We start from the raw sequence: 25,401 nt of genomic DNA on the forward strand, positions 1-25,401 counted from the left end.
CCTCACAATGGTGAAGAAACAATCCTACATTTCCAACCAGAATGATATGTGACTTGGACAGGAACTTGGAGGGTGTTCCCATGCATCTCATCTTTCTAAGTAGTAAAAGTTGCAAGTCTGGAAAGTACTGTCAAAAGAGCCTTGATGAGTTGCTATATTGTACGTTGGAGACAGTGCTACCACTGTGCATCGGTGGTGGATGTTGTGAATGCTAAAAGTGATGAATAGGCAGTCAAACAGGTTGTTTGGTCCTGGATGGTGTTGAGCATTGAGTGTTTTTGGAGTTGCATTCATCTGGGCAGGTGGAGAGTACTCTATCACACTCCTGACTTATGCCTTGTAGATGGCGGACAGGCTTTAGGGGGTGAAGAGGTGAGTTACATGCCACAGGATTTCTAGCCTTTGACCTAGCCTGATAGCCACAGTATTAATATGGCGAGTCCAGTTCAGTTTCCGACCAACGGTAAACCCCAGGATTTTGATGGGGGGGCGGGTGCAGTACAGAGATGGCAATGCCATTAAATGTCAAGGAGAAATGGTTCAATCCTCTCTTGTAGGAGATGGTCATTGTCCTGGCACTTCTGTGGCGCAAATGTTATTTGCCACTTGTCATTTCAAACTTGGATATTGTCCAGATCTTGCTGTGTACAGTCATGGCCACTTCAGTATCCAAGGAGTCGTGAATGGTGAACATTGCACATTGAAGATTGCATGACCTTCAGTGGACATTCTCACTTCTGACCTTATGAAGGAAGGAAGGTTAGTGACAAAATAGCTGAATATGGTTGGATCAACAATAGGTCATTTAATTCCTTTAATTGGTTGCCTATTGCTTCCAGATGGGTAGCAATGCCAATTCTTTTCTGCCTTCAAGAAAGTGGCCAAGGGTCGCGATGGTAAAGTAGTTCACTAGCTGGTGGTGGAATTCTCACACCTCCCAGCTTCCATGCTTGGTTTGCATGGGGGCAAAATGCTGCCGAAAGTTTGTTCCTTGTCCTATCCGGCCTGTATCAAGCCCTCTGCCAGTTCCATCACAGGTTAAGGTTTACCTGGACTGAGATAATGCTGATTTGACTATTGTGTTTGAATATTGTTCTAAGGGAAATAAGGGTGAATCAAGGTCAGTGAAAGAAAACCTTCCAAGTGATTAAACTCAAATATTAATTTATCTTTCTGTTTTCTGTCTAAGAACTGTTAAAAAAAGGGACTAAAATTATTTTTCACGTTTAGCATTAATGTATAGTATCCTCTTCTACCCACTGCAAATAAACAGATAGTTGCCTCTGATAAAAAAGGTGGACAGTGGAACATCATATAAACAGTTAAGTATTTGAGCTTTTTGATGCAGTGAAGAAGATTTATACTGCAAATATAGAGTGCAGGCATTACAGAAACCAAGTATTCAATAATACGATTTTTAAAAAAAAATAGGCACAAGGAGCTAGATTTTGTTCTCTCAGGTGGGCCTCACTGATTATTTTCAATTTGGGATTTCCAAACTATTATTCACTTATTTATCAATGTCACTTCTCTTACTTCCTTGCGCAAGCTGACTACATGGATGGAGTCTACTCACTCGACGTTTGTGTGGAGGTTACTGTACAAAAATTGGTCTTAGCCTGTCTATTTTGCACGTTTGTCTGTTATGTACAATCCTGTACAGCATTTACTTACGCTTTGCTGAAGCTTTTTGCCTCTAACCAGGATTTGACTTCCTCTGCGGTGGATTCATAACCTAGTGGTATTTGAATTGACGATTGCTTTGGGACCATGAAATTGCGTGAGGGCGGTTTTGCTTTGTTAGCAGTTATTAAATGTAGGAGTTCATCATTTACTTCATCCATCTGCGTCATTATATCTGTTTAAAAACATAAAACCAACACAATTACTTTTTCCTTAATGGATTTTCAAGCAGTAATTGTTTTTCCTGCATGAACTAAACCTCCTAAACCTGTTTAGAAGCTCTGCTATTCCTGGCTTTCCACTATTTCAAATATACTCAGATCTATATGCTTTTGGTCTAAACTGGATTGCCTTGAATATGTAGGTATCAAACTCTATCTGCAGCAGATTTTCCACTCTGTTAATCTACTAATGTTTCTTTGACAAACAGGGTGAACTGATGCTAAAGGGATCGAGTGGGAAATGGGAAATTTTTTTAAAAATTGGGGGGACATAGGCACTGCTGCTGACCAGCATTTATTGCCTATCCCTAGTCGCCAGACGGCAGTTGAGACTCAACCAAATTGCGGTGCTTCTAGAGTCACATGTAGGCCAGACCAGGTAAGGATGGCAGATTTCCTTCCCTTAAAAGGACATTAGTGAACCAGATGGGTGTTTCCAAAAATTGACGTAGTCATCAGTAGATTCTTAATTCCAGGTAACTTTTTATTGAATTCAAATTCCACCAATTGCCATAGCGGGATTTGAACTCCGATTCCCAGACCATTAGCTGACTATCTAGATTAATAGTCTAGCGATAATACCAATAGGCCATCACCTCCCCTACTTTACAATGTGATGGTATAGACTGGCTTCCATTGATGGTGTTGAGACTCTATGTTCTACAACCCATCAATAATGAATTATGACAGTTGGGGCACATGTATGTAGATTTGTATAAACCACTGCCTCCTTATGTGCATTTGGTTTATTGAATTTAGAAAATTTAACAGAACATTTTGTAATTTTTGCTTCACTCATCACTGATCTCACGTGATTTACTAATGCAATGATACAGACCGACATCATGACAAAGACCAAAAGATTCAAAATCATTGAATAACAAAGGAATTTGGCTGAGACTGTGATGACACAAAGCCTCCTTTTTCCTCTCAATGGATCTCTTTTGGGGGTCCACCCAAATCCTGCATTTGAATCCTGGGGCCCACAGAAACATTATTTTCCCAGCAATTTTCTTTCCTCTCTCTGCCTTTGGGCACTGTCTTTCCCACCAGAGTACAATTTCCTTGAGCACTGGTGATTCTTGCATAAGTGATCATATGATCCCGATAGTGAGGTTGGTTGGTTATTCAACTGCAGGGAGCATCACACCTGAGCAGTGCAGAGACAGGATGGAAACACATAGGAGGCAGGATACAGACACAGAGGGAGTGCAAGAATGGAAGAGTAACAGGGAAGAATAGTGCAGCAGTATGGCAGGGAAGTTTGCCGCAATATTTGCTACAAAAACAATTAGATATTAAAATTGGTGAGCAAAATAATTGAAGAGTAGATATTTGAGCTTTGCACTTCCAGTAGAGAACCTTGAAAGTTAGAAGTTCAGAACAGTGCAGTGCATAATTTTTCAGCCATTAAGTTTTAAATTAGTGTTGCAGCAAATATTGCAGCAAATTTTAGAACGTCAATCCCTGCCACACTGCTACAGTATTCTTCCCTGTTACTCCTCTATTCCTACACTCCCTCTGTGCCTGTATCCTACCCCCTACATGTTTCCATTTTATATAATTACTTGCAGAGGCCAAGCCTTCCTGACTGTCACTGAATTCCAACAGTGCAGACATGAAATGCCCCTATTCTTCTCCATTTTGTATAGTAACAATTTCTGGCTTTAATAAGAAGTTGAGAAGGAATGTAGGAACAGGAGTTGATCAAACAGCTCCTCGAGCCTGTTTCGCTATTCGCAGTGAAACTGATACATACCTCAGCTTAATTCATCTGTATTTGCTCTGAATCCAGTAATATCCTTACCTAATGTAGTTGATGTTCTCAATCTTGACCATTTTAATTGACCTAGCATCCACAGCCTCCTGGGAGTAGTATATTTTCATTACTCTTTGCATGAAGGAATGCTTGCTGATTTTGCTCCTAGGTGGAATGGCTCCAACTTTAACATAATAACCACTTTTTCTGGATTCCCTCACCAGATGAGATACTTTCTCAGTATCTACCAGATCAAATCCTTTTCCACTTTGTTTAGATCAAACAAAACATCATTTTACAGTCTAACAAATCAAGTTTACAAACCCAGTTCTTATAATTTAAACCCCTGTATAATTCATGTAAATCTGCCCTGCATTCTTTCCAAGATCAATATTACCTCTTGCCTTTCAGCCCAAAACTGAATGCAGTATTCCAGAGCAAGTCTGGCCAAGGCACTATGTATAACTGAAACATAATGGTGGGGTTCTCTGGCCTCCCCATGGTGTATTACTCACAGCGGGAAACGGGAGATTTCCCATTGACTCCACCTCATGCTGTGTGCGCCATCAGCAGGACTACAAGATCCCCCTGCCGTGAACAGCGGGCAAATTCTGGCCACTACCATTCCCTTTGTAATCCTGTTTCCTTAAGAAAAAGGCCAACATGTCATTAGCAGTTTTGATTGTTTTTTCTCGGCCAGTCAATTGGCTTTTAGCAATTGAGGCACGTAGGCACCAAAATTATTTTGCTCCTCCACAGTTTCTAGTTGAGAAAACACTCTGATCTGTCTTTCTTGGAGCAAAGAGGATGAACTCTCACTTCTACAAACTGAATTTTATTTGCCTGACACATCCACTTACTTAATCTAAAAGACAAAAAAAATGATGGAGAAAGTTGATTACGAGAGAAAGCTATAAAAACAGTGCTTAAATAGGAAAATAGTAACTAAAAGAGGTCTTTTAGTGAGTGAATCTGGAGAAATGATGATGGAAAACAAAGAAACAGTGGAGGCACTCAACAAGTATTTTGCTTGTCTTCACTGTAGAGGACTTAGAAAACTTCCTCAAGATTATTGAAATCAAAAGGTGAATGGGAGGGAGGAACTTAAAGTAATCACCATCACTAGGGTAAAAATGCTGGGAAAATGATTGGACCTCAAGGCTGACAAGTCCCCAGGACCAGATGACTTGCAACCTACAATCTTAAAAGAAGTGGCTTGCAGAAATGGTAGACAGATTGGTTAGAATGTTCCAAAATTCCTTAGATTCCGGAAGAGTCCCAATGGATTGGACGATAGTTAATAGAACATCTTTTATTCAAGGAAAGAGGGAGGCAGGCCAGATAACCCAACATCATAGGGAAATTGCTAGGATCCATTATGAAGGATTATTTTAGCAAGATCTTAGAAAATTTGAATGTGATCAGGCAGAGTCAGCATGGTTCTGTGAAAGAGAAATTGTGTTTAACCTAATGGAGCTTTTTGAGGGAGTAACAAGCAAGGTGAAAGGATAAATATTCCATTTACTCTTTAATTGTAGAGAGGTTGCAGAAACCAATGGTACAGAGGAACCTGGGTGTCCTGGTAAATAGAACCATAGAATTCCTACAAAGCCGAGCATAAGGAGGCCATTTGGTCCATCTCCACCAACTCTCCAAAACAGCATCTGATGCAGGTTCACCTCCCCCCACCAGCCCTATCCCCATAATCCCACACATTTACCACAACCAACCCACCAAACCTATACATCTTTAGGCTGTGAGAGGAACCAGAGCTCTCAGAGGAAATCATGTAGGCATAGGGAGAATGTGTAAACACCACACAGACAGAAGTGAACCAGGGTCCCTGGTGCTGTAAGGCAGCAATGCAAACACTGTGGCACCATGCAGCCCATGCGTTACAAGAAGTTGGTGCGCAGGTACAGCAAGTAATTAGGAATGGAATGTTGACATTTATTGCAAAGACAATGGTACATAAAAGTAGGGAAATTTTGCTGCAGCTGTCAAGGACCTTGGTTTGACTCCCATCTGGAGTACCACGTACAATTTTGGTCTTATTTGAAAGAGAATATAATTAGCAATACAGGAAAGGTTCACTCAACTAATTCCTACCATGAGGGGCTTATCCTATGAAGAAAGGTTGAACAAGTTGGGCTTATACCCATTGAAGTTTTGAAGAATGAGAGGTGATCTTGTTGAAATATTTAAGATCTTGAGGGGACTTCGTATAGTGGGTACTGAGAGGAGGTTTCCACAGTAAGTAGTCTCAACACCAAGTTAATGTTCAACTGGTTTATTTGGTAGCATGAACTTTCGGAAATCGTGCCACCTTCATCAGGTGAGTGGGGTAGACTAGAGTTAGGAGACACAGTCAAAGAGAATTTCCTTTTAAGATTGAGATGAGGAGAAATGTTTTCTCTCGGAAGTTGTTAGCTTGTGGAATCCTCTCTATTAGAAAACAATGGAAACAGGGCCACTGAATTTATTCAAGGCAGAGTTACAGATTTTTGATAGAATTAGGGGTTGTGGGGGACACATAACAAAGTGGAATTGAGACCACAACCAGATCAGCCATGATCTTATTGAATTATGAGGCAGGGTTGACGGGCTGCATGGCCTAAATCCTACATTTCTACATTAATCGATGTTGTGTTGCCTTTCTGCTCCCAACATACATTTCAGTGACAACACAATAGCTATTCTAATAATGTTGTATTATAATTATTAAGATTTATTTCTGGGAGGTTATTAAGTACTCAGCCTCAAGTTGTTATTTAGCACATTCTAATCATCTGTTGCGAAGTAGTCCTCGGCCCAGACAGACCTTCTTATCTCAATTTTGTGGCTGTGAAGATTAAAAGTACATCTCACAGTGAGTTCAAGAAAAAAATGCCCTCTTTCATTATTGGACCACATGGCCTACCATGAAACTACCACCTTGGCATCTGAACCACTCTCACCATTTACTGGCAGTGGACCAAAAGCAGCACACACCCAGAATATCAGCCTTGTTACATTCAAGTATTACTAAGGTCACAGACAAAGTAAGTTCCTATGTTAAAAAGGAATTCATTGTATTGGGGCGGCGTGGTGGCATAGTGGTTAGCACTGCTGCCTCACAGCACCTGGGACCCGGGTTCAATTCCAGCCTGGGTCACTGTTTGGAGTTTTCACATTCTCTCTGTGTCTATGTGAGTTTCCTCCAGGTGCTCTAGTTTCTTCCCACACTCCAAAGATGTGCAGGTTAGTTGATTGGCCATGCTAAATTGAACCCTGGTGTCAGGGAAATTAGCATGGTAAATATGTGGGGTTACAGGAATAAGGCCTGGGTGGGAACGTGGTCAGTGCAGACTGGGCTGAATGGGCTCCTTCTGCACTGTAGGGATTCTATGATTATATGAGACCTTCCTCTTTCTAGTCCTTTTAATTAGAGCGAGCTGTTTCACACTAATTACATGAGGACATGGTTTCCCAATAAATTTACATTAAATGCAGTTTGGTTGATCCATTTTTGTTTACTTACGTTCCTTATCCCTTGAGTAGGGCCTGTTTACTGGTCCTGGTAGCTCGTAGCTTCCATGTCTCACATGACCAGGGCCAGTAAATGGTCCAGGTGAAGTGTAACCTGAGATATTAGGTCCTGTCCCTCTTGGACTCAGCTCTCCCTTGTACCGATGACCACCCTAAAGGAAAATTGTGATGAAATATTAGTTTCTTATGAATTATCTGAAGTATCAATCTTTGCCATAAATCGAGGTGCCAGAATGACAGGTTGCCAAATACAGGATTTTTCCATGCTATTACAATTCATGAACTTAAGAAAGTGTGAAACAAAGGATATCAGCCCCAAATTCTCAAATTCCCTTTATAATTTATTCTACCGTGTGTTACGGACAGGAGGGGGCTTCATTTAAATAGTCTTGATTTCTCCTCTCACTAACCGTCCGTAACCAGAAAGATGTTTTTCATTTGTGTGGGGGGTAGTTGCTACACAACCCCTTGCGCACTCATACAGTAAAAGAGGGACAAAAGAAAGATTTACAGGGCAAAGACCACGGAAAAAAAATGTTTCATGTGGGTCCATAGTCTAGAGTCAAGTACGAGGAGGTATTCCTTTGTGAACGTTGACAAGTTGAAAACCGTGCTGTATAATTCATTTTTCCAATGGAGTTGACTTCACACAACGTGATAGCCACACAGAGATAAATCCGTTTTATAGGCTGAAACAATGTAGATGAAGTATTCAATCTGGGTAGAGCCCCTTTTTTGTGAGGCTGCTTGTAAATGGCAAAACAGCAGACTGAGATTGGAACACAGCAAGGCAATATTAAATCTATCCCTTGTCTGAGTCCCCAGTATGGTTAATTGACTCAAACATTTAGAACTGAAAGGAAGGTGACGGGTTCCTTTGTCCTGGCAGACAAATAGAATCCAGTTGGCCATCCTGCTTTATAAAATGCAGATGGAGTGTGTGTCGTCCTCTCCTGAATTTGGTCAGTGCATCCCATCCTGTGTTGTGAATGCCTCTTCAGAGATAACGAGGCATAAATTTCTTTAAAACTGCCAGAGAGCTCCTTTTATTTAGGAGTCATAGATTCAACCATTTGTGCAGTTTTTAAGATTTTAGAAATTTTAAATATGGCCACAAGGATATCTAATTTCATTTTAAAAAATACACAGGGTGTATTCAGAGAAAATAATGAATTGTCTTTCATCTTTTTATATGTGGTCTTATGAAGGAAGAAAAAGTAGTAAAGAAGTCTGTACTCATTCTCTCATTCATACTAGCATGACAGGGGCAATGGAAGTCCCCTACTACATCTTCCCTTTTGAGGCTTAAACCAAGGTTAGTGCAGCAGTAAGTAACACTGTCCTATTGAGATGTGGATTGGGTAGGTTGATTTGGGAAGGTTCCAAAATTTGTCTTTTGGGGAAATCTGTCTACTGAGGGATAGAGTTCTGAATTTCTTCTGTTGAGAACTAGACTTCTGAATTTCCTTTGTTGGGGATTAGCCATAAGCAAGGCCATTGGTTTCCAGAACTGCCTGTCTAACACCAAAGTAAGTGTCCTCTAAAGGGTGGTGTTTTACAAGGTGGTTAGCATTCAGTGGACGAGTGATGCTGTGGGCTATCCACAGGGGCATGCTGGACACCTCACTGTGTGCGTCAGGTCTTATGCTCGTAGGACTGATTGGCTCTAGTCCAGCTTAACTCCTTCCTGTCCCCTCAACCTGTGGGTTGAGCTGTCCAGAGACTGTGGTTAGAATAGAATCCCTGCAGTGCAGAAAGAAGCCATTTGCCCATCGCATCTGCACTGACTCTTCAACAGAGTATCCTAAATATGCCCTCTTCCCTACCCTATCCTTGTAACTCCACACACATTTATCATGGCTAATTCATCTAACCTACACATCTCTGGACTGATTAGGCCAATTGTCAGCAGATTGGGGTATTTTAAAGGGACTTTGGCTCCTTTAGGGGATTCCAGTTCAATGACCTGCTGGGTGCTAACAAAACTGGAGAGTTCCAACTTCTGCTGCTAGGTTACTTTGGATTGGCATGACTACAGGCGGGTAGTCTGTTCCTGAAATTGGGCTAGCCTTTCTGGGTTTACATGATAGGAAGACTGCCTTCTGGAAGGGACCTCTCCCTCATCTATACTGGATAGGGTTACATAACTATAGCCGGGGTGGGGGCAGGGAGGGGGTGGGGTGGTGGTGCCGTTGCAGACCATTTGAAATGCAGGGGGAAATCCCTTCTTGGGTGCTTTGAGCTTCAGCCTTAAGGTGAGTGGACATGGGCTCCAATACCTCTGCTGGTTAGTTGGGGAATAGGCTCCATGTCTTCCAGAATACTTGTGCTCTGGTGGATGGCCAGCTCTTGCTATGCCTCCTGGTGGCTTTTCAACTAAGCAAGGCATCACCCCCTTTCTTTAAGGGCAAATTGGGAACTTTGCTGGTCCTCATTTAAGAGGGGTTCAGACCAATCAATGGCTTCCTAGCTGGGGTCTTTGGCTGAGGAATGGTGCTGTCTAATGTGCTCCATGTACCCTGGAAACTCCTCTGCCCCCTGGTGGCAGCTTCCAGTTGTCTGGTCTCTCTTCCTTCCAGCTGTTAATGGCATTTTCAATTTACAGAGCTGGAATTCTCTATCCCTTTCCTGTTCCCTTGCTCTCTTTCTCTTTTCCTTTCTTTTTCTACATCTCTCTTCTCTTTCCCTCTCCTGGAATTCTAGCTGGATTCAGAACTTTTCCTGTTTGATTTTGGCCAGAGGAGGGGATTCGGTGCTATGGTGGAGCTCCACATCAAACTACCTTATTGGCAACATGCAATCCAAATGCTCTACCAACAATTGGATGAGTTGACTTTTCTTCACCTTAGTGGGCAACTTAAATTGAATCTCCCTTCCTGCAGCTTTCAGTTATTCTGTGTTAAGGTCCACTCAAGTTTCGCCATTCAAATGCCCTCATTTAATCACATCTGAGCATCAGAAGTTGCTACTTTCTTAGTGTTAGGGAAAACAAATTTGCTGTGATAAGCTAATGTCTTTTAGAACTCATTCTGGCCACTGTGTTTTTCAGTTTTGGCTTCCAACTGACTTTTTAATATCAGATCTGGCTTGTCTTAATTTGGACCTTAGTCAAATTCAAATAGGTGATGCTGGATTTGAGCTCTCAGTTTCTGTTATGGACAGAAGGGGGGTTCATTTAAACAGCCCTGTTTCTCCTGCCTGTAAACAGAAGAATGCTTTTGAATTTGTTTCCCCTTTCATAAAAGGTATCTTATTTCCCCATTCCTCAGTTTTGGTGTAAAGTAATTTCTATGAACCTCACAGCAAATTGGTGATAGGATGAACCCAAAGGCTGGAATTTTCCGACTGTTCATGCCAATGGGATTTTCCCATCCTGCTGAAGTGAACAGAGATCTGGCTTGACACCAAATTCTCTGTCTTGGTGCAGCGGGAGCATAGCATGAACGGGCAATAAGATCGCACCCATGGGTTGGTTTATTTGCCCACACTCAAAATCAGGAATGGGTTCACGTAACCCCCTGTGCAGTCTTACAGTAATAGAGGGATAGAGAGAGGCAAGATCTGCAGGTAAAGACCATAGAGAAAAGAATGATTGTTTCACATGGGTCCAGAATCCAGAATCAAAGTCCAATGAGGTATTCCTTCATGGAGGTCAGTGAGCTGAAAACTAATGTGCCATATAATTCGCATTTCCAGTGTTGTTGACTTCACAGGATGAGATAGCCATGCAGAGATGAATCAGTCTTGTTGATGATGGTGATGTTCCAGCAGAAAATAATGTAGGTGGGACCAAGTATTCAATCTGAGCAGAATCCCTTTTCTGTGAGGCTGCTTGTAGATGGGAAAATGGCAGACTGAGACTGCAGTATAACAGGTTCCACCAGGTAAAGGTTCATGCCATGTGACTCCCACCCCACTGCATCGTCTTCGATAAGGGATGTGTATTCCTAGTCTGGATGCCCAAGATGGTTAATTGTCTCAACCGTTTAGAATTGAAAGGAAGGTTGTGTTTTTCTTTGCCCTAGTGACAAATAAAATCCAGTTGGCCAGCCAAGCTTATGAAATGCAGATGACCTTTGTATATAGTCCCCTTTGAATTTGGTCTGTGCAGCCCACATTGTATCATTAACAAATCTTCAGAGATAATGAAGTATACGTTTCTTCGAAACTGCCAAAAAGCTCCTTTTGTTCAGTGGCTACAAATAGACATTGATTCAGCCACTTTAAGGAGGTCTTTGTTTCTTTATCTAGGTTTTATGGGTAGCATGGTAGCACAATGGTTAGCACTGTTGCCTCACAGTGCCACGACCCAGGTTCGATTCCCGGCTTGGGCTGCTGTCTGTGCAGAATCTGCACGGTTCTCCCCAAGTCTGTGTGGGTTTCCTCTGGATGCTCCGGTTTCCTACCACAGTCCAAAAGATGTGCTGGTTCGGTACATTGGCCACGCTAAATTCTCCCTCTGTGTACCTGAACAGGTGCCGGAGTGTGGCGACTAGGGGATTTTCATAATAACTTCATTGCAATGTTAATGTAAGGCTACTTGGAACACTGATAAATAAATTTTAAACTTTTTGTGTTCTATAAAAAATTTACAGGGCAAGGTCTTAATCCCCTCATTCACCTCCCAAGGAAATCTTAAATGAAAAGTGACCCCATCTAAATTTAACATTCCACAAATACTCATTAGATAATTGCCATGGCACTTCTTAATGCTACCACCAGTCTCTGGGAGAGTTTCTACAATAAGCTTTATCTCAGAAAAATCTTGTACCTTTTAGGAGGATGCTTGGAAGAAATACAAAACATATTAGTCTTTGAAATTTCTCATTGAGCCCTAAATTAATCACATGAAGCTAATAATCCATTTAACATTACAGTTTCCATTATTCAGTATTGATTTCACAGATGGATATAGAAGGGGATCTACTTATCACAGCTGCATAGGCAACAATGAACAGCCTTAAGCACATGCAGCCTTTTGAGTATTGATCTTGTGCAGTATCGCTTACCTGGTTGTAAGGGTGATCATAGTGGCCAGGGAGAGCATCAATATTTACAACATTAAGCATATTAAACGGGACATAGCCGATCTCTCCAAATTTGCTCTTCAGCTTCCACCACTGCTTGTTATCTTCCAACACCTGCAGGGAGAGAGTCCGGAGTTGATTGTTAAAGAGTTAAGAACCGTCAGGGTTTTTTATTGACTGATCCGGTGTCTAGCCTGAATCTCCCCAGAATCTACTTTTTTTATGCTATCTGCAAGTGGGAACTTCCTGTTAAGGAAATTGGGAAATGATTGCTGCTCCAGCAATGGATTGCATCCAGTTTATTGAAATAAAGAACAAAGAACAAAGAACAACCCAGCACGGGAAACAGGCCCTTCGGCCCAACGAGCCCGCGCCGCCGCATCGCCCTACACCTATTCTACCCTGCATGTCTACGAATGGGACCCTACTCAGTCAGATTCAGGGAAGAAATAGTGTCAATTTGGTGGAAACCAATTAGCCTAAGAGCACATCTTTGGGGTGTGGGAGGAAACCGGAGCGCCCGGAGGAAACCCACGCAACCACAGGGAGAATGCGCAAACTCCCACAGACACAGGCCCAAATCCATGTATCTGCACAGCTAGCAGTGCTAGTCACTGAGCTGTTGCGGTGCCCGTCTATCGGTCCAGGATCAAGCACACACACCGACATGAAGTACTAGGCCACTCCTGGACTTCCAAGAGCAGCCCACGCACAACCTGCCGTGTGCATGCCCCTCGCTTGACACGAGGTGGACCTCCACCTGTGGAATAAAGACAAAACATATTAGTTATACAGCCTGCCCTTCCGGTGTCTCCCGAGGTTTACCCTATTTAATAGCCCCTACCATATCCCTCCATTCCCGTTTCACTCATATGCCTATCTAACTGCATCTTAAACGAGTCCAACGTGCCTGCCTCCACCACCCTACTCGGTAGCGCATTCCAGACCCCCACAACTCTCTGTGTAAAGAACCTTCCTCTTACCTCCAAATTATACCTCCCCCCCCTCACCCTTAATTGATGACCTCTTGTGTTCGTACCCAGTCTAGGGAGCAGTCTCTCACTATTAACTCTATCTATTCCCTTCAGTATCTTATATACCTCTATCATGTCCCCTCTCAATCTCCTTCTTTCCAAGGAGAATAGCCCCAGTCTCTTCAGTCTCTCCTCGTAACCCAGTCCCCCCATGCCAGGCAACATCCTGGTAAACCTCCTCTGCACCCTTTCCAGAGACTCCACGTCCTTCCGGTAATAAGGTGACCAGAACTGGACGCAGTACTCCAAATGCGGTCTAACCAACGTTCTGTATAACTGAAGCATTAGACGGCAGCTTTTATACTCTAAGCCCCTTCCTATAAAGGCTAACATCCCATAAGCCTTCCTAACAACGTTCTCCACTTGTGACACAACCTTCATAGATTTGTGGACCTGCACTCCCAGGTCTCTCTGTACATCTATACTCCTAATCGGCCTACCTTTTATCACATAACTCCTCTCTGCATTATTCCTTCCAAAATGCATCACCTCGCATTTGTCAGGATTAAATGCCATCTGCCACCTATCTGCCCACTGCACCAACCTATCTATATCCTGTTGTATCACCTGACAATCCAGCTCTGTACCCGATAGCAATGACAGGTAAAACAAAAATTGCTGTTGGTTCTGACAAGCTGGCAGCATTCTAATGACCAGAACAACTTAACTGATAGTTTCTCCGTTAATTCAGTTTGCTGGTTTGACCCATTTAAGTTTTTAAATGTTTTATGCTGGTCCTCATGGTGCCTGTTCTAATTTCCTGTTCAGAGAGTCCAGCTTTGCTAAGGTGATAATAATGGTAAATGTACTGTATAACGTCACAGTCATTACGACCTAATTTCAGTGCTGCTGCCTATATTTGGACAAGTAATACCGTTATGGTTGGCAGGGGCTAATGGGGAAATAGAGAAGTGGATTGATGTAGTCGGGTGGGAGATCGGGGGCATTAGGCTGCGATGGGTGGGGTAAATAAGGACAATGCAGGTGAACTACATTGGCAGGGAAAGGAGAGTTACCAAGAACTCAAAAACATAATGCTGTTGTCTTTTAAATTTGTGGATGAACAGTTAGCAGTGTATGCAAGCTGTGAAATATGCATGCAAGGCTTTCAGCAGTGCTATTATGAGGGTGAAATGAAGCATATAAATGTTGTGTACGAGCTCTGGATCATGGAGATTGTTGGTTTATGAGTGATAAAGTTGTGGTGCTTTCAGTAGTGCCTGAGGCTAATGATGCAATTGGCAGAATATAGCATTTGAAGATGCATTTAATGACCTTGACTACTCATGTGAGGTCATTAAACTTTTTGTGGTACTGAACCCATGTCAGAGTTTAACTCCTGAGAGTTACCTTATGGCTATTTATTGCTGCAATCTTTTGAACAAGTTTTTGGAAGGCCTCCTGGTCTTGTGTGGATAGAATGTCTCTTCTACTTGCTGTCTTTCCTGCCAAGGCCTCTTGTGCAGTTTCCAAAAACAATGGAGCCCACCCTCTCCTGTAATGTGCAATTATTCATTGTTTTCCAGGTTACATTCACTTCCTGCATGAATGTCAACACCTGCTCCAGTGTGATGCCAAACACATCCTCCCCACTCCTTTCAGGATTCTAAAGGGACCATTTCCTCTGTGATAGCCTGGTCCACTCCTCAATTACCCCCCTGACAATCTGTCTTCTTTTCATGGCACCTTCCCATATAATAACAGGGGATGTTACACCTGGCCTTTAACCTCCTCTCAGCGTCCTCTGCAGTGGGGGTCTGCTTTGTGGTAAGCCTCAATTCAGTCTGTCAGCATGGCCCCTAGCTACAAGGGGCCTGGCATTTTAATTCTCTACTTTGCTCTCATGTTGAATCTCTGTCCTTGGGCTACTGCTATTCCAGTGAAACTGAACATAATCTTGAAGAACAACTCCTGGTGTGGGATTATCCTGCCATGTTTGTCCCAAGGCTGATGGACCTTTGCATGGTCCACCTCTGCCCACTATGATTCCCATGGCGGGCAGGACAGGAAAATTCCACCCCTCATATTTCGACTTGGCACCTCTGCAAAGCCCTTTTTAATGCAGGTCAAGAATTTCAGACCATAATTTCTGCCAATCTAACACCCTATCTCAGGCCTTTCCTTTTTTTTCAACCATTTCACCTCCTTAAAAGTGATCACATTTCTGATTTTCTCCAGTTCTGATAAAACTTCATGGCTAGAATTCTCCAATCCTGCCCACCACTGAAATTCTAGCAGGCAGGGGGCAGGCTATGTAAAGGTTCATTGAAATTTGGCGGGGGGGGGGGGGGGGGGGTGGGTGAGGAATCTCCCATTTTATGACAAGCGTGGCTGGAGAATCCCGCCCTGCAATCTGAAACGTTAATGCCCTTTTTTCTCTCTGCAGATGCTCCCAGACCTGCTGAGGATTTCTGGCATCTTCTGTTCCAATTTTATTTTTTATGTAATGTCAGTGGTACTTAACCCTATGTGAGAGTTAATTCTGAAATGTCTTTTCATAGAAGAACCTTGTGGAGTAACAGATACTATAACAACAACCATTTATATTTTATAGCCTCTTTATTGCAATAAAATGCTTCACAGGAGCACCACAAAACAAAATTTGATACCGAGCCACGCAAGGGGATATTAAGAGTAGGCTAATATGGTCTCTCAAGCCTGCTCCATCATTCAGTAAGATCATGGCTGAACTTGTAAATTGATTCCACTTTCCCACTCTACCTCATTACTCCACAGTTCCCTTAGTGCCTAATATTTGTCAAGCTCTGTCTTGAATATGCTCAATGGTTGATAATCCCCAGTTCCCAACCTGAGAATTCCAAAGATTGACAACCCTAAGAGTGAATTCCTCTTTATCTCGGTCCTAAATGCCCAATCCCTTATTTGGAGACTACAGCTAGAGTTCCCCAGTCCTGTCGTGACAGAATCTGCTGCGGGAGATTTGGTGGGGCAGACAAAAGTCCATTGTCAAAAGATTTTGAGTGGGACCAGGTGATCCCAGCAATCGACAGAGCTGGAAAACCGTGTCCTCTGACTCCTCGTCCTGGACTCCACAGCCAAGGAAAATGGCCTCTCAGCATCTACCCCATCAAAGAATCTCCGAATTCTATGTGTCAATGAGATCACCTTATTCTTCTCAACTCCAGTGTTAATGGTATGTTTATTGGATTGTGAAGGTAAGGTTCACAGGTCAATGGGATTGATTAAGTACTTTGAGCATATATAAAAAGAGACTTAGTTTAATTAAAGTTTTCTTTCAGTTTTTGTCTTAGTTACAGAACTCCACAAGAGGCTGTGAACTTCCTCTCACTTTTGATCTTTCATTTAACTGACTGATTTTTTAAAATCACAAGAGCGTATAGTAAGAGGGTTGGGCATCTTCAACCCCTGGAATGACATCTTATCTGATTATGCAAGTTTTCTCTATTTTAGTTACATGGCTGATCAGACACTTCAATGCCTTTTATACCCTCTATCCCCATTACCATTTAATGTTGATCAAAAGTTTATCAATCTCCGATTTAAACATACACAATAACTGAGCTTCCACAGCACACAGGGGTACCAAGAGTACAGAATTCCAAAGATGTCCTGGATTCCCCAACCAAAGGAAACATCTTACTTGAATCCACCCTGTCTATTCCATTAAGAGTTTTGTAGGTTTTAATGAGGTCACCTCTCACTCCTCTAAACTCTAGAGAATACAGGCCCAGTCTGCAGGTCCTGTGCCAGGGTGGGTAATGTCTCTGTCTCTGAGCCAGAAGCTCTAGGTTTGAGTCCCATTCCAGGGCTTCATACTCAGTCAAACAGGTTAATGACCAACATGCAAATTCTTCCAACTGACAGTCTGAGCAGGATAGATTCCTGATCAACCATGCAAAAGAAATTGGAGCCTTTACCACTATCCACAGCTCCAGACCGCAACATGTACATGCACAGCATGCACAGAAGTCACAACAGCATCTGAATGAACTATAAAGAGACTTATGGAGGTCTTGTGTAGCATTCTGAACCATAAGCTTCACATTTGTGACCCAGCCAGGATTGATGGCCAAGGAAAGTGTGTTCAAAACAAAGTAAAACAGATTGAGTATTAACCTGCAAATCCTTCCAATGTGCTTAGGATAGTCAGTAAGAGTGCAAGACACTGCTGGTGTGCCAGATTTAGTTTGGATGGGCGCTCCCTTAAGCTTGTGACCTATTTCAGGAAAAGATAAGCAGTGGAAAACAGATGTGCAGGGAGCCTTATGAAGTTGTTGTGATGCAGTGAGTACCATCCCTGCTTCTGAGCCAGAAGCTCTAGATTTGACTCCCACTCCAGGGCTTGATGGTCTAGGAAAGTGCATTCTTAACACAGACAAGATGGTGGAGTACCACCCTGTAACTCCATCCAACACACACCAATGTCAGATGGTAAGGGCTGGGAGATTTCCAGCTGAGTGACATTGGAGCTTCAATCATCACTATCCACAGCTCCAGACTACAACTTTAACATGTAAAAACCAATGTTGCCATAGCAACTCAGATTTCCTGACTGAACTGTAACTCACCACCAGTCAGAAAAAAACCACAAAGAGAGATTTCCAAGGAGGTAGGAGACAGGCCATGGTTTGCTCTTGGCTCTGCCAAGGCGGCCATTAACAGATCCAGGCAGCGGTTGGTTGCGGGACCGTCCATCCTGTGGTTGTATTCTTGTTTGGCTGTACCTGGAGAGGGAGCACTTGGTATCTGCAAGTATGCTTGAGGCCTTCTATGGCTGGTAAGCGCCGGGGGGGGGTGGGGATTGTTGGGTGTCTGAATGTACCATCACTGTCCTGCCCCCCAAAAATTACATTTTAATGTCATAAATTTCTCTTAAAGCTTTTTGTTGTAGTTACATTAATATTGTAGCCCTAAGGGACTGATCACTTGTTTATTTCTGTTAAAAAGTATATAGCGTCTTCTGGGACCCTGGGTATTGGTTAGGGAGGAAGCAGGCATTGCATTCCTTAAATAAGTCTAGCATTAAGTAATGCTAGTATCTGGCTTCCTATTTCACCATCTGGCTTCAGAAAGAATCTATCCGATCAACATTCTGGGTGTTACCATTGACCAGAAACTGAACTGGACCAGTTATATATACTGTGGCTACAAGAACAAGTCAAAGGCTAGAAATTCTGTGATGAGTAACTTATCACCTGACTTCCCAAAACCTGACCCCCCATTTACAGGGCACAAGTCGGAAATGTGATAGCATACTCTTCACTTGCCTGGATGAGGGCAGCTGCCATGATACTCAACAAGCTCAACACTATCCAAGAAAATCAGCCTGCTTGATTAGCACCTTATCCATCACCTTAAACATTCCCTCTCTCCAACACCAATACACAGTGGCAGCAGTGGCTACCATACCCAAGACGCACTGCAGGTATTCACCAAGGCGAATACAGTTTTCTACAGGTCACACTTTATCTACTTCACTGGTCACACACTCAAAGCTCTTCATTAGAACTATCAAATACAATTTAACTTTCATAAAACTGTGTTCATGCTTCCTGCCTGTATTCTAAAGCCACAGACTGTCAACTGCTGTCTGTGCAAGAACAGAGTTAGAATTAAATGTAAACAATTTACATAACAAATTCAGCAATTATAGTATTTAAATATTTATAGACTTAAAATCCATAATCAAAACAAAGCAAGCACAGGACAGTTACAAATTATTGATAGAGTTTTCCCATTAGAAAGGTATGCATTTGTTGTGGTACTAAATTAGTCAGATTAGGTGGGTCCCAAGCGTAATACTTAAACACAAATACATATGCACACACACATGCCACACAGGCACACATACATATGCACAACACTTAAGAAAGAGAAAGAACACTTTGTCACCTCCAATATCTCATCCTTTAGGACGGAGAGTTCATTGGCGTTCCTTGCCACAAAGTCATACACTATCTGAACATATTTTTTAGGTTGGTGGATTCCTTGAGCTTCATAATTCCTATTGGAAAAAAATGAATAATTTTAAGCACCAAAAGCAGTGTTTTAGAAGTGACATGTGATCATCTCTCAAAAAGGAATAAAAAAGACAAAAAGCCTGGAGATTTTGTTTCTGTGTTTGTGGGTGATGAGAAAGAGCATGTTGGTTTTAACACTCGCCTCTGCCTAACGTCAAAATCAGGTATAAATGGCAAACACGGGAAAAACTGCTCAGTACTTGTCAGATAGCCTCCTATCTGCCTGCCAATCACTTTGTGACATATTCCTGCATCTAGAGATGAAGCAAAGTTTCATCAGGGCACATGGCCATATGACTGGCTATATGACTTGGCAGGACAGCCACCAAGTACAACCACTAACAAGGAATATCAGAATCTACAACATTAAATTTCCTGTTCCCAGCACTGAGGGTCTTAGTCTTCACCAGTACAAATATCATGGCATTCAATTAATATTAGAGATCATCCAAATAATCATAATGTGCCCACAGGAAGTTTGAATTTAAATTTACTTTCACCATGTTATTCCATAATGTGCAATTTCAGTCACTCCAATAAAATCTTGCACTGATTGCTTTTTGATCCTCAAAGATGAGCATCTTTGTCTTGTAATTGTGAATCTTATGAATCTGATTTGTCTATTACAGAGAGTTAAAGAAACAATCCAGTTCCCTTAATGAGGCCCCCGATCAGTAATTTGCTACTTTACGTCATCTATCTGAATCCATACCTTGTAATCATTTCTGGCCATGTGCTCTACTCCATAGAATATTTTAAAAATCCAGATGATACTCTATTTATTAGTGTGGTGAGATGGTATTGTTTAAAAACTGGCATACTATTGGAATGGTGCAGGATTTTCAGACATGTCCCTCACCTAACAGTGTGACAAAGAGAATGAAGCCCTCCAAAAAGACACCTCACCCGTACTTCCTATGGACCATAACATCTTTGTGCTGATAATGATACACTGCTCCATTGATAACATCTCAATTTCCAAAATAAAATGGAAGGTTTACTACGTAGTTTTTCACAAAGGTTTAAGTTTAAAGATTATTTATTAGTGTCACACGTAGGCTTACATTAACACAGCAGTGGAGTTATTGTGAAAATCCACTTGTCGCCACATGCCTGTTCAGGTACACTGAGTGAGAATTTAGCGTGGCCAATGCATGTAATCGTTACATCTTTCAGAATGTATGAGGAAACCGGAGCACCAGGACAGAACGTGCAGATTCTGCACAGACACCCAAGCTGTGAATAGAACCTGGGTCCCTTGCGCTGTGAGGCAGCTGTGCAAACAACTTTGTCATCATGCTGCTGGTGATGTCTTTCTTATAATAATTCATCTGATAACAAATGGAGGAAATTTGATTGCTGTAGATTTTTTTTTATCCAATGGTGGGACATGAGTGTCTCTGGCGGGCCAGCATTTATTGCTCATCCCCAGTTGCCGTTTTGAAGGTGGTTGCCCTTGTCCTAGAACATAAGAACATAAGAAATAGGAGCAGGAGTAGGCCATCTGGCCCCTCGAGCCTGCCCCGCCATTCAATAAGATCATGGCTGATCTGTTGTGGCTCAGCTCCACATTCCCGCCCTCTCCTCATAACCCTTAATCCCCTCTCTTATCAAAAACCCATCAACCCACGTCTTAAAAATATTTAGCGAGGCAGCCTCCACCACTTCAACGGGCAGAGAATTCCAGAGATTCACCACCCTTTGAGTGAAGAAGTTCCTCCTCAACTCCGTTCTAAATCGCCCCCCCTTTATTTTGAGGCTGTGCCCCCTAGTCTTACTGTCCTTTCTGAGCGGGAAGAGCCTCTCCACCTCGATCCTATCCATCCCATTCATCATCTTATACGTCTCAATGAGATCTCCCCTCATTCTTCTAAACTCTAACGAGTACAAGCCTAGTTTATTCAGCCTCTCCTCATAGCTCAACCCCCTCAACTCCGGCATCAGTCTAGTAAACCTCCTCTGCACTCCCTCCAAGGCCAAAATATCCTTGCATAAGTATGGCGCCCAAAACTGCACACAGTACTCCAGCTGCGGCCTTACCAATGCCCTATACAGCCGCAGCAAGACCTCCCTACTTTTATATTCAATCCCCCTCGCTATGAAGGCCAGCATCCCATTCGCCTTCCTGACCACCTGCTGCACCTGCAAGCTGGGTTTTTGCGACTCATGCACAAGGACCCAAGGTCCCTCTGCACCGTCGCCTGCTGCAGTTTTTCTCCACGTAAGTAATAGTCCTTCCTACCATTCTTCCTACCAAAGTGGACCACCTCACACTTGCCAACATTAAATTCCATTTGCCAGTTCCTGGCCCATTTGCCCAGCCTATCTAGATCCTTCTGCAGACTCTCCACACCCTCCGCACAATTTGCCTTTCCACCAATCTTGGTGTCATCAGCAAATTTTGACACCATACACTCAGTTCCCTCCTCCAGATCATCTATATAAATGGTAAATAGCTGAGGCCCCAGCACTGACCCCTGAGGCACTCCACTAGTCACCAACCGCCAATCCGAATAGCACCCATTGACCCCCACTCTCTGCCTCCTATTTGACAACCAGTCCTCTATCCACGCTAACACCCTACCCCCAACTCCATGTCCCCTGACCTTCTGCAATAACCTCTTGTGAGGTACTTTGTCAAACGCCTTCTGAAAATCAAGAAAGACCACATCCACCGGCTCTCCTCTATCCACCGCCCTAGACACATCCTCATAGAACTCAAGTAAATTTGTCAGACACGACTTCCCCTTAACGAAACCGTGCTGCGTCTGCTCTATCAAGCAATTCCCCTCAAGATGCCTCGCTATTTCCTCCTTGATGACAGATTCTAACATTTTACCTACAACAGACGTTAAATTAGGCGGAAGTGGTCATTAGGAAACCTGGAGAACTCCTGCAGTACATCTTGTCAATAGTACACACTGCTGCTACTGATTAGAAAGCCTAGACTGACTAACCTTATTGCAAACACAGAAATTGTAACTTTGATATGTTATCATACTTGGCATTCATCACACTTCTTTAGCTCATTTCATTTAATGTGAATACAGTACATGTTATGTAGCAGATGATAAACATTTTATGTCTGGTCAGAAGGTAGTTAAAGCACTCTTCCATCTGCGCTTACTAGCAGATCAGTGGGTGGGGAGGGCTCTAATATTTGATTTAATTTATTGCCACATATATTGGTGTACAGTGAAAAGTATAATTTCTTGCGTGCTGTATAGACAAAGTATGCCTTACATAGAGGAGGAAAGGAGAGAGTGTAGAACATGGCATTACAGTCATAGCTAGGGTGTAGAGAAAGATCAGTCTAATGCGAGGTAGGTCTATTCAGAAGTCTGACAGCAGCAGGGAAAAAGTTGCTTTTGAGTCAGTTGCTATGTGTCCTCAGAGTTTTGTATCTTTATCCCAATGGAAGAAGGTGGAAAAGATTATATCTGGGGTCTGTGGGGTCCTTGATTAATACATACATTAACCATCAAAAACCTCCCTCAGAAATGTGGTGATTCCTTGCTTGACTGCAGTTCAAAGGTGGTCAGCTAACTCAAACAACCCTTGGTGGCATGGTGGCAAAATGGTTAACACGGCTGCCTCACAGCACAAAGGACCCAGGTTCAATTCCCAGCTTGGGTCTCTGTTTGCATGGAGACTGCACGTTCTCCCCATGTCTGCATGGGTTTCCTCTGGCTGCTCTGGTTTCCTCCCATAGTCCGACAGATGCGCTGATCAGGTGCATTGGCCATGCTAAATTCTTCCTCAGTGTATCCGAACAGGCACCCGAGTGTGAAGAAGGGATTTTCACAATGACTTCATTGCAGTGTTAATGTAAGCCTATTGTGACACTAATAAAATTAAATCTTGGCTGTATGTTAACGTAGGCAATAAGATTTAGGACTGTGGGAATAGATGAACTGAGCCAAGTCCTGCCCCCACCTTTCATTCACATTAATATCATTTCCAGTAAGCGTCACAGGCCAGTGATCAGGAATCCAGGTCAACTTTCATTCCCAAAGGCAATCTGAGCAATTGAATCCCACCCTAGCTGCGTATTCAGCTAGACTGGCACTGAGCCCTTAATCCATATGTTTATCATCACACAGAAAAATATTTAAAACATGTTCAACTTTGCAAACTGATGTAAAATACATTAATTTAAGACTACATTTTCAGCAACATGCTGTATTGGTTATTCTTTCATTACCTGCTCAGTATAATTAATTGCAAGGCTGTGGAAAACTGATTTGTGAAGCAAGGTAGTACCAGCATGCAAAGCATTATCAAATAAATGCAGCTACATTAATAAAACCCAATCACCATGAGAAACTCAGAAAATTATAATCCCTTCCACTTTAATAAAACACAAAGGCTAAATTGCCTCTTGGCCTCTGCAGGATCCTACATTGATATGCAAGGTCCTGACTTCAATCTGTATTAAAATAATAACATTTTAAATGGAACGCCCTGCTTTTTTTAAAGTTTTGTTTCGGTGGAAATAAGGCAACTTAGTTACTGGGTTATTATTTTCCTTTTTGCCATCTTATTATCATAAATTAACTGAGGGTGGCTTGGTTGGCACGGTGTTTAGCACTGCTATCTCACAGCCCCAGGGACCTGGGTTCGATTCTCGGCTTGGGTTGCTGCCTGTGTGGAGTTTGCATGTTCTCCCCATGTCTGTGTGGGTTTCTTCTGGGTACTCCAGTTTCCTCCCACAGTCCCCCCCCCCCCAACTGAATAGGCGCCAGAGTGTGGCGACTGGGGGATTTTCACAGTAACTTGTTAATGTAGCGACACTAATAAATGATAAACTTTAAACTTTTAACCTGTCTCTAGGACTCCATCAATGCTGTTTCACAATGTGAGGTTTATCCTCTAATTATTCCTCATGTTGCAGAAGCATCTAGTTTGCACTTCTCCAATAACTGCAGCTGTTGATGACGAGTGTCAAAAGGCAACTCATTGCTTCAACATGACACCATACAATTGCAGAGTTCCTCTGTGAAGCACTGACTGCTGCACTGGCAAAGGTGTGTCCCAATGTCAGTTTTGATGTTAATGTTTACCAAATTGAAGTCTACACACTGCATTCCTTTCCTAGGCTGTGGTTATTGCAGCAGTGGAAATAAATGATTTTTTTTGCCCTCCCCACTAGCCAGGAATCCTTATTTAACCACTCTGAAGCCACTGGGAGCTGCTGCTGCTTTCTGATTTTAACTTGTTCTACTAGTTAATTGATAAGAGTATCGACCCAAGCCAGTAGGATCCACTTTTACATATGACTTTTGGGTCCATGACATTCTTCAAGTCCAGTACAATTTTCACTTGGTAACCTGAGCAGGAAGCCACAGCCACTTTCTTGCCAGGTGGAAATGGCAGGTAAAAGGATTTAGGGCAAGCCATCATTGCCAACTTTGGATGAAGGCTGCCACCACCCACCCTCAATGCTGGGGTGTGAGAACCCCTACAGGACACCCTCAAAGCCAGTCCTGACTCTCCAGCCACATGCTGTGCGCAGCCTTGGACCATATAGAAACATGGAAATTAGAAGCAAGAGCAGACCATTTGACCCTTTGAGCCTGCTCTGTCATTCATTTTGATCATGGCTGATCAAGAGCTCCATCTAATTTCTTCTTGAAAGCACACGACGTTTTGGTCTCAACTAAATTCTGTGATAGAGAATTCCACATATTCACCACTCTGAGTGAGGAAATTTCTCCTCACCTCAGTCCTAACTGGCCAGTTGGAATCCATGGGAAGTCAGAGAACCTTTGCATTTCAATGTATCCCAAGATTTAAAATGTTCATTTTAGTTTCTGGATCTGTGGCAAGATTCTGACTTGCACACTATGCACCTGCCCCAAACTAATCTGGAGATGAAATCAGGCTTTATCTTGGTCTTTTTTTACCAGCCACACCACACAACAAGAACTTACATTTGTATAGCGCCTTTATATAATAAAATATTCCATGGGCATCAGTCCACCAGAAGCAAAGTTGAGAGATTGGCCAGTCCAGTAAAGAAAAACTTTGGAACTGAATCCATTCCAGTTTCCCCACAAGGCAGAGCGAACCGCAAAACTGATTATAACAACCTTGCCTTGCACCCACAGAGTCACGTAGGGAGATGACTAAAAGCTTAGTTAAAGA

General features: G+C 42.7%; 1 protein-coding gene across 3 annotated transcripts in view; it reads right to left on the minus strand.

The window, feature by feature from the left end:
* Positions 1-25,401, minus strand: part of eps8l2 (EPS8 signaling adaptor L2) — a 190,560-nt gene that overhangs the window by 8,452 nt on the left and 156,707 nt on the right. For all 3 annotated transcript variants that reach the window (XM_080190320.1, XM_080190318.1, XM_080190319.1), the window contains 4 exons: positions 19,127-19,238; positions 12,201-12,332; positions 7,184-7,343; positions 1,675-1,858 (listed from right to left, as the gene is read on the minus strand). In XM_080190320.1, the coding sequence (XP_080046446.1) occupies positions 1,675-1,858; positions 7,184-7,343; positions 12,201-12,332; positions 19,127-19,238 (588 nt within the window). The remainder of the gene's footprint in view (positions 1-1,674; positions 1,859-7,183; positions 7,344-12,200; positions 12,333-19,126; positions 19,239-25,401) is intronic.

Source organism: Carcharhinus amblyrhynchos, chromosome 6 (genome assembly GCF_965287045.1).
Source record: "Carcharhinus amblyrhynchos chromosome 6, sCarAmb.v2.hapA, whole genome shotgun sequence".
NCBI lineage: Eukaryota > Metazoa > Chordata > Chondrichthyes > Carcharhiniformes > Carcharhinidae > Carcharhinus > Carcharhinus amblyrhynchos.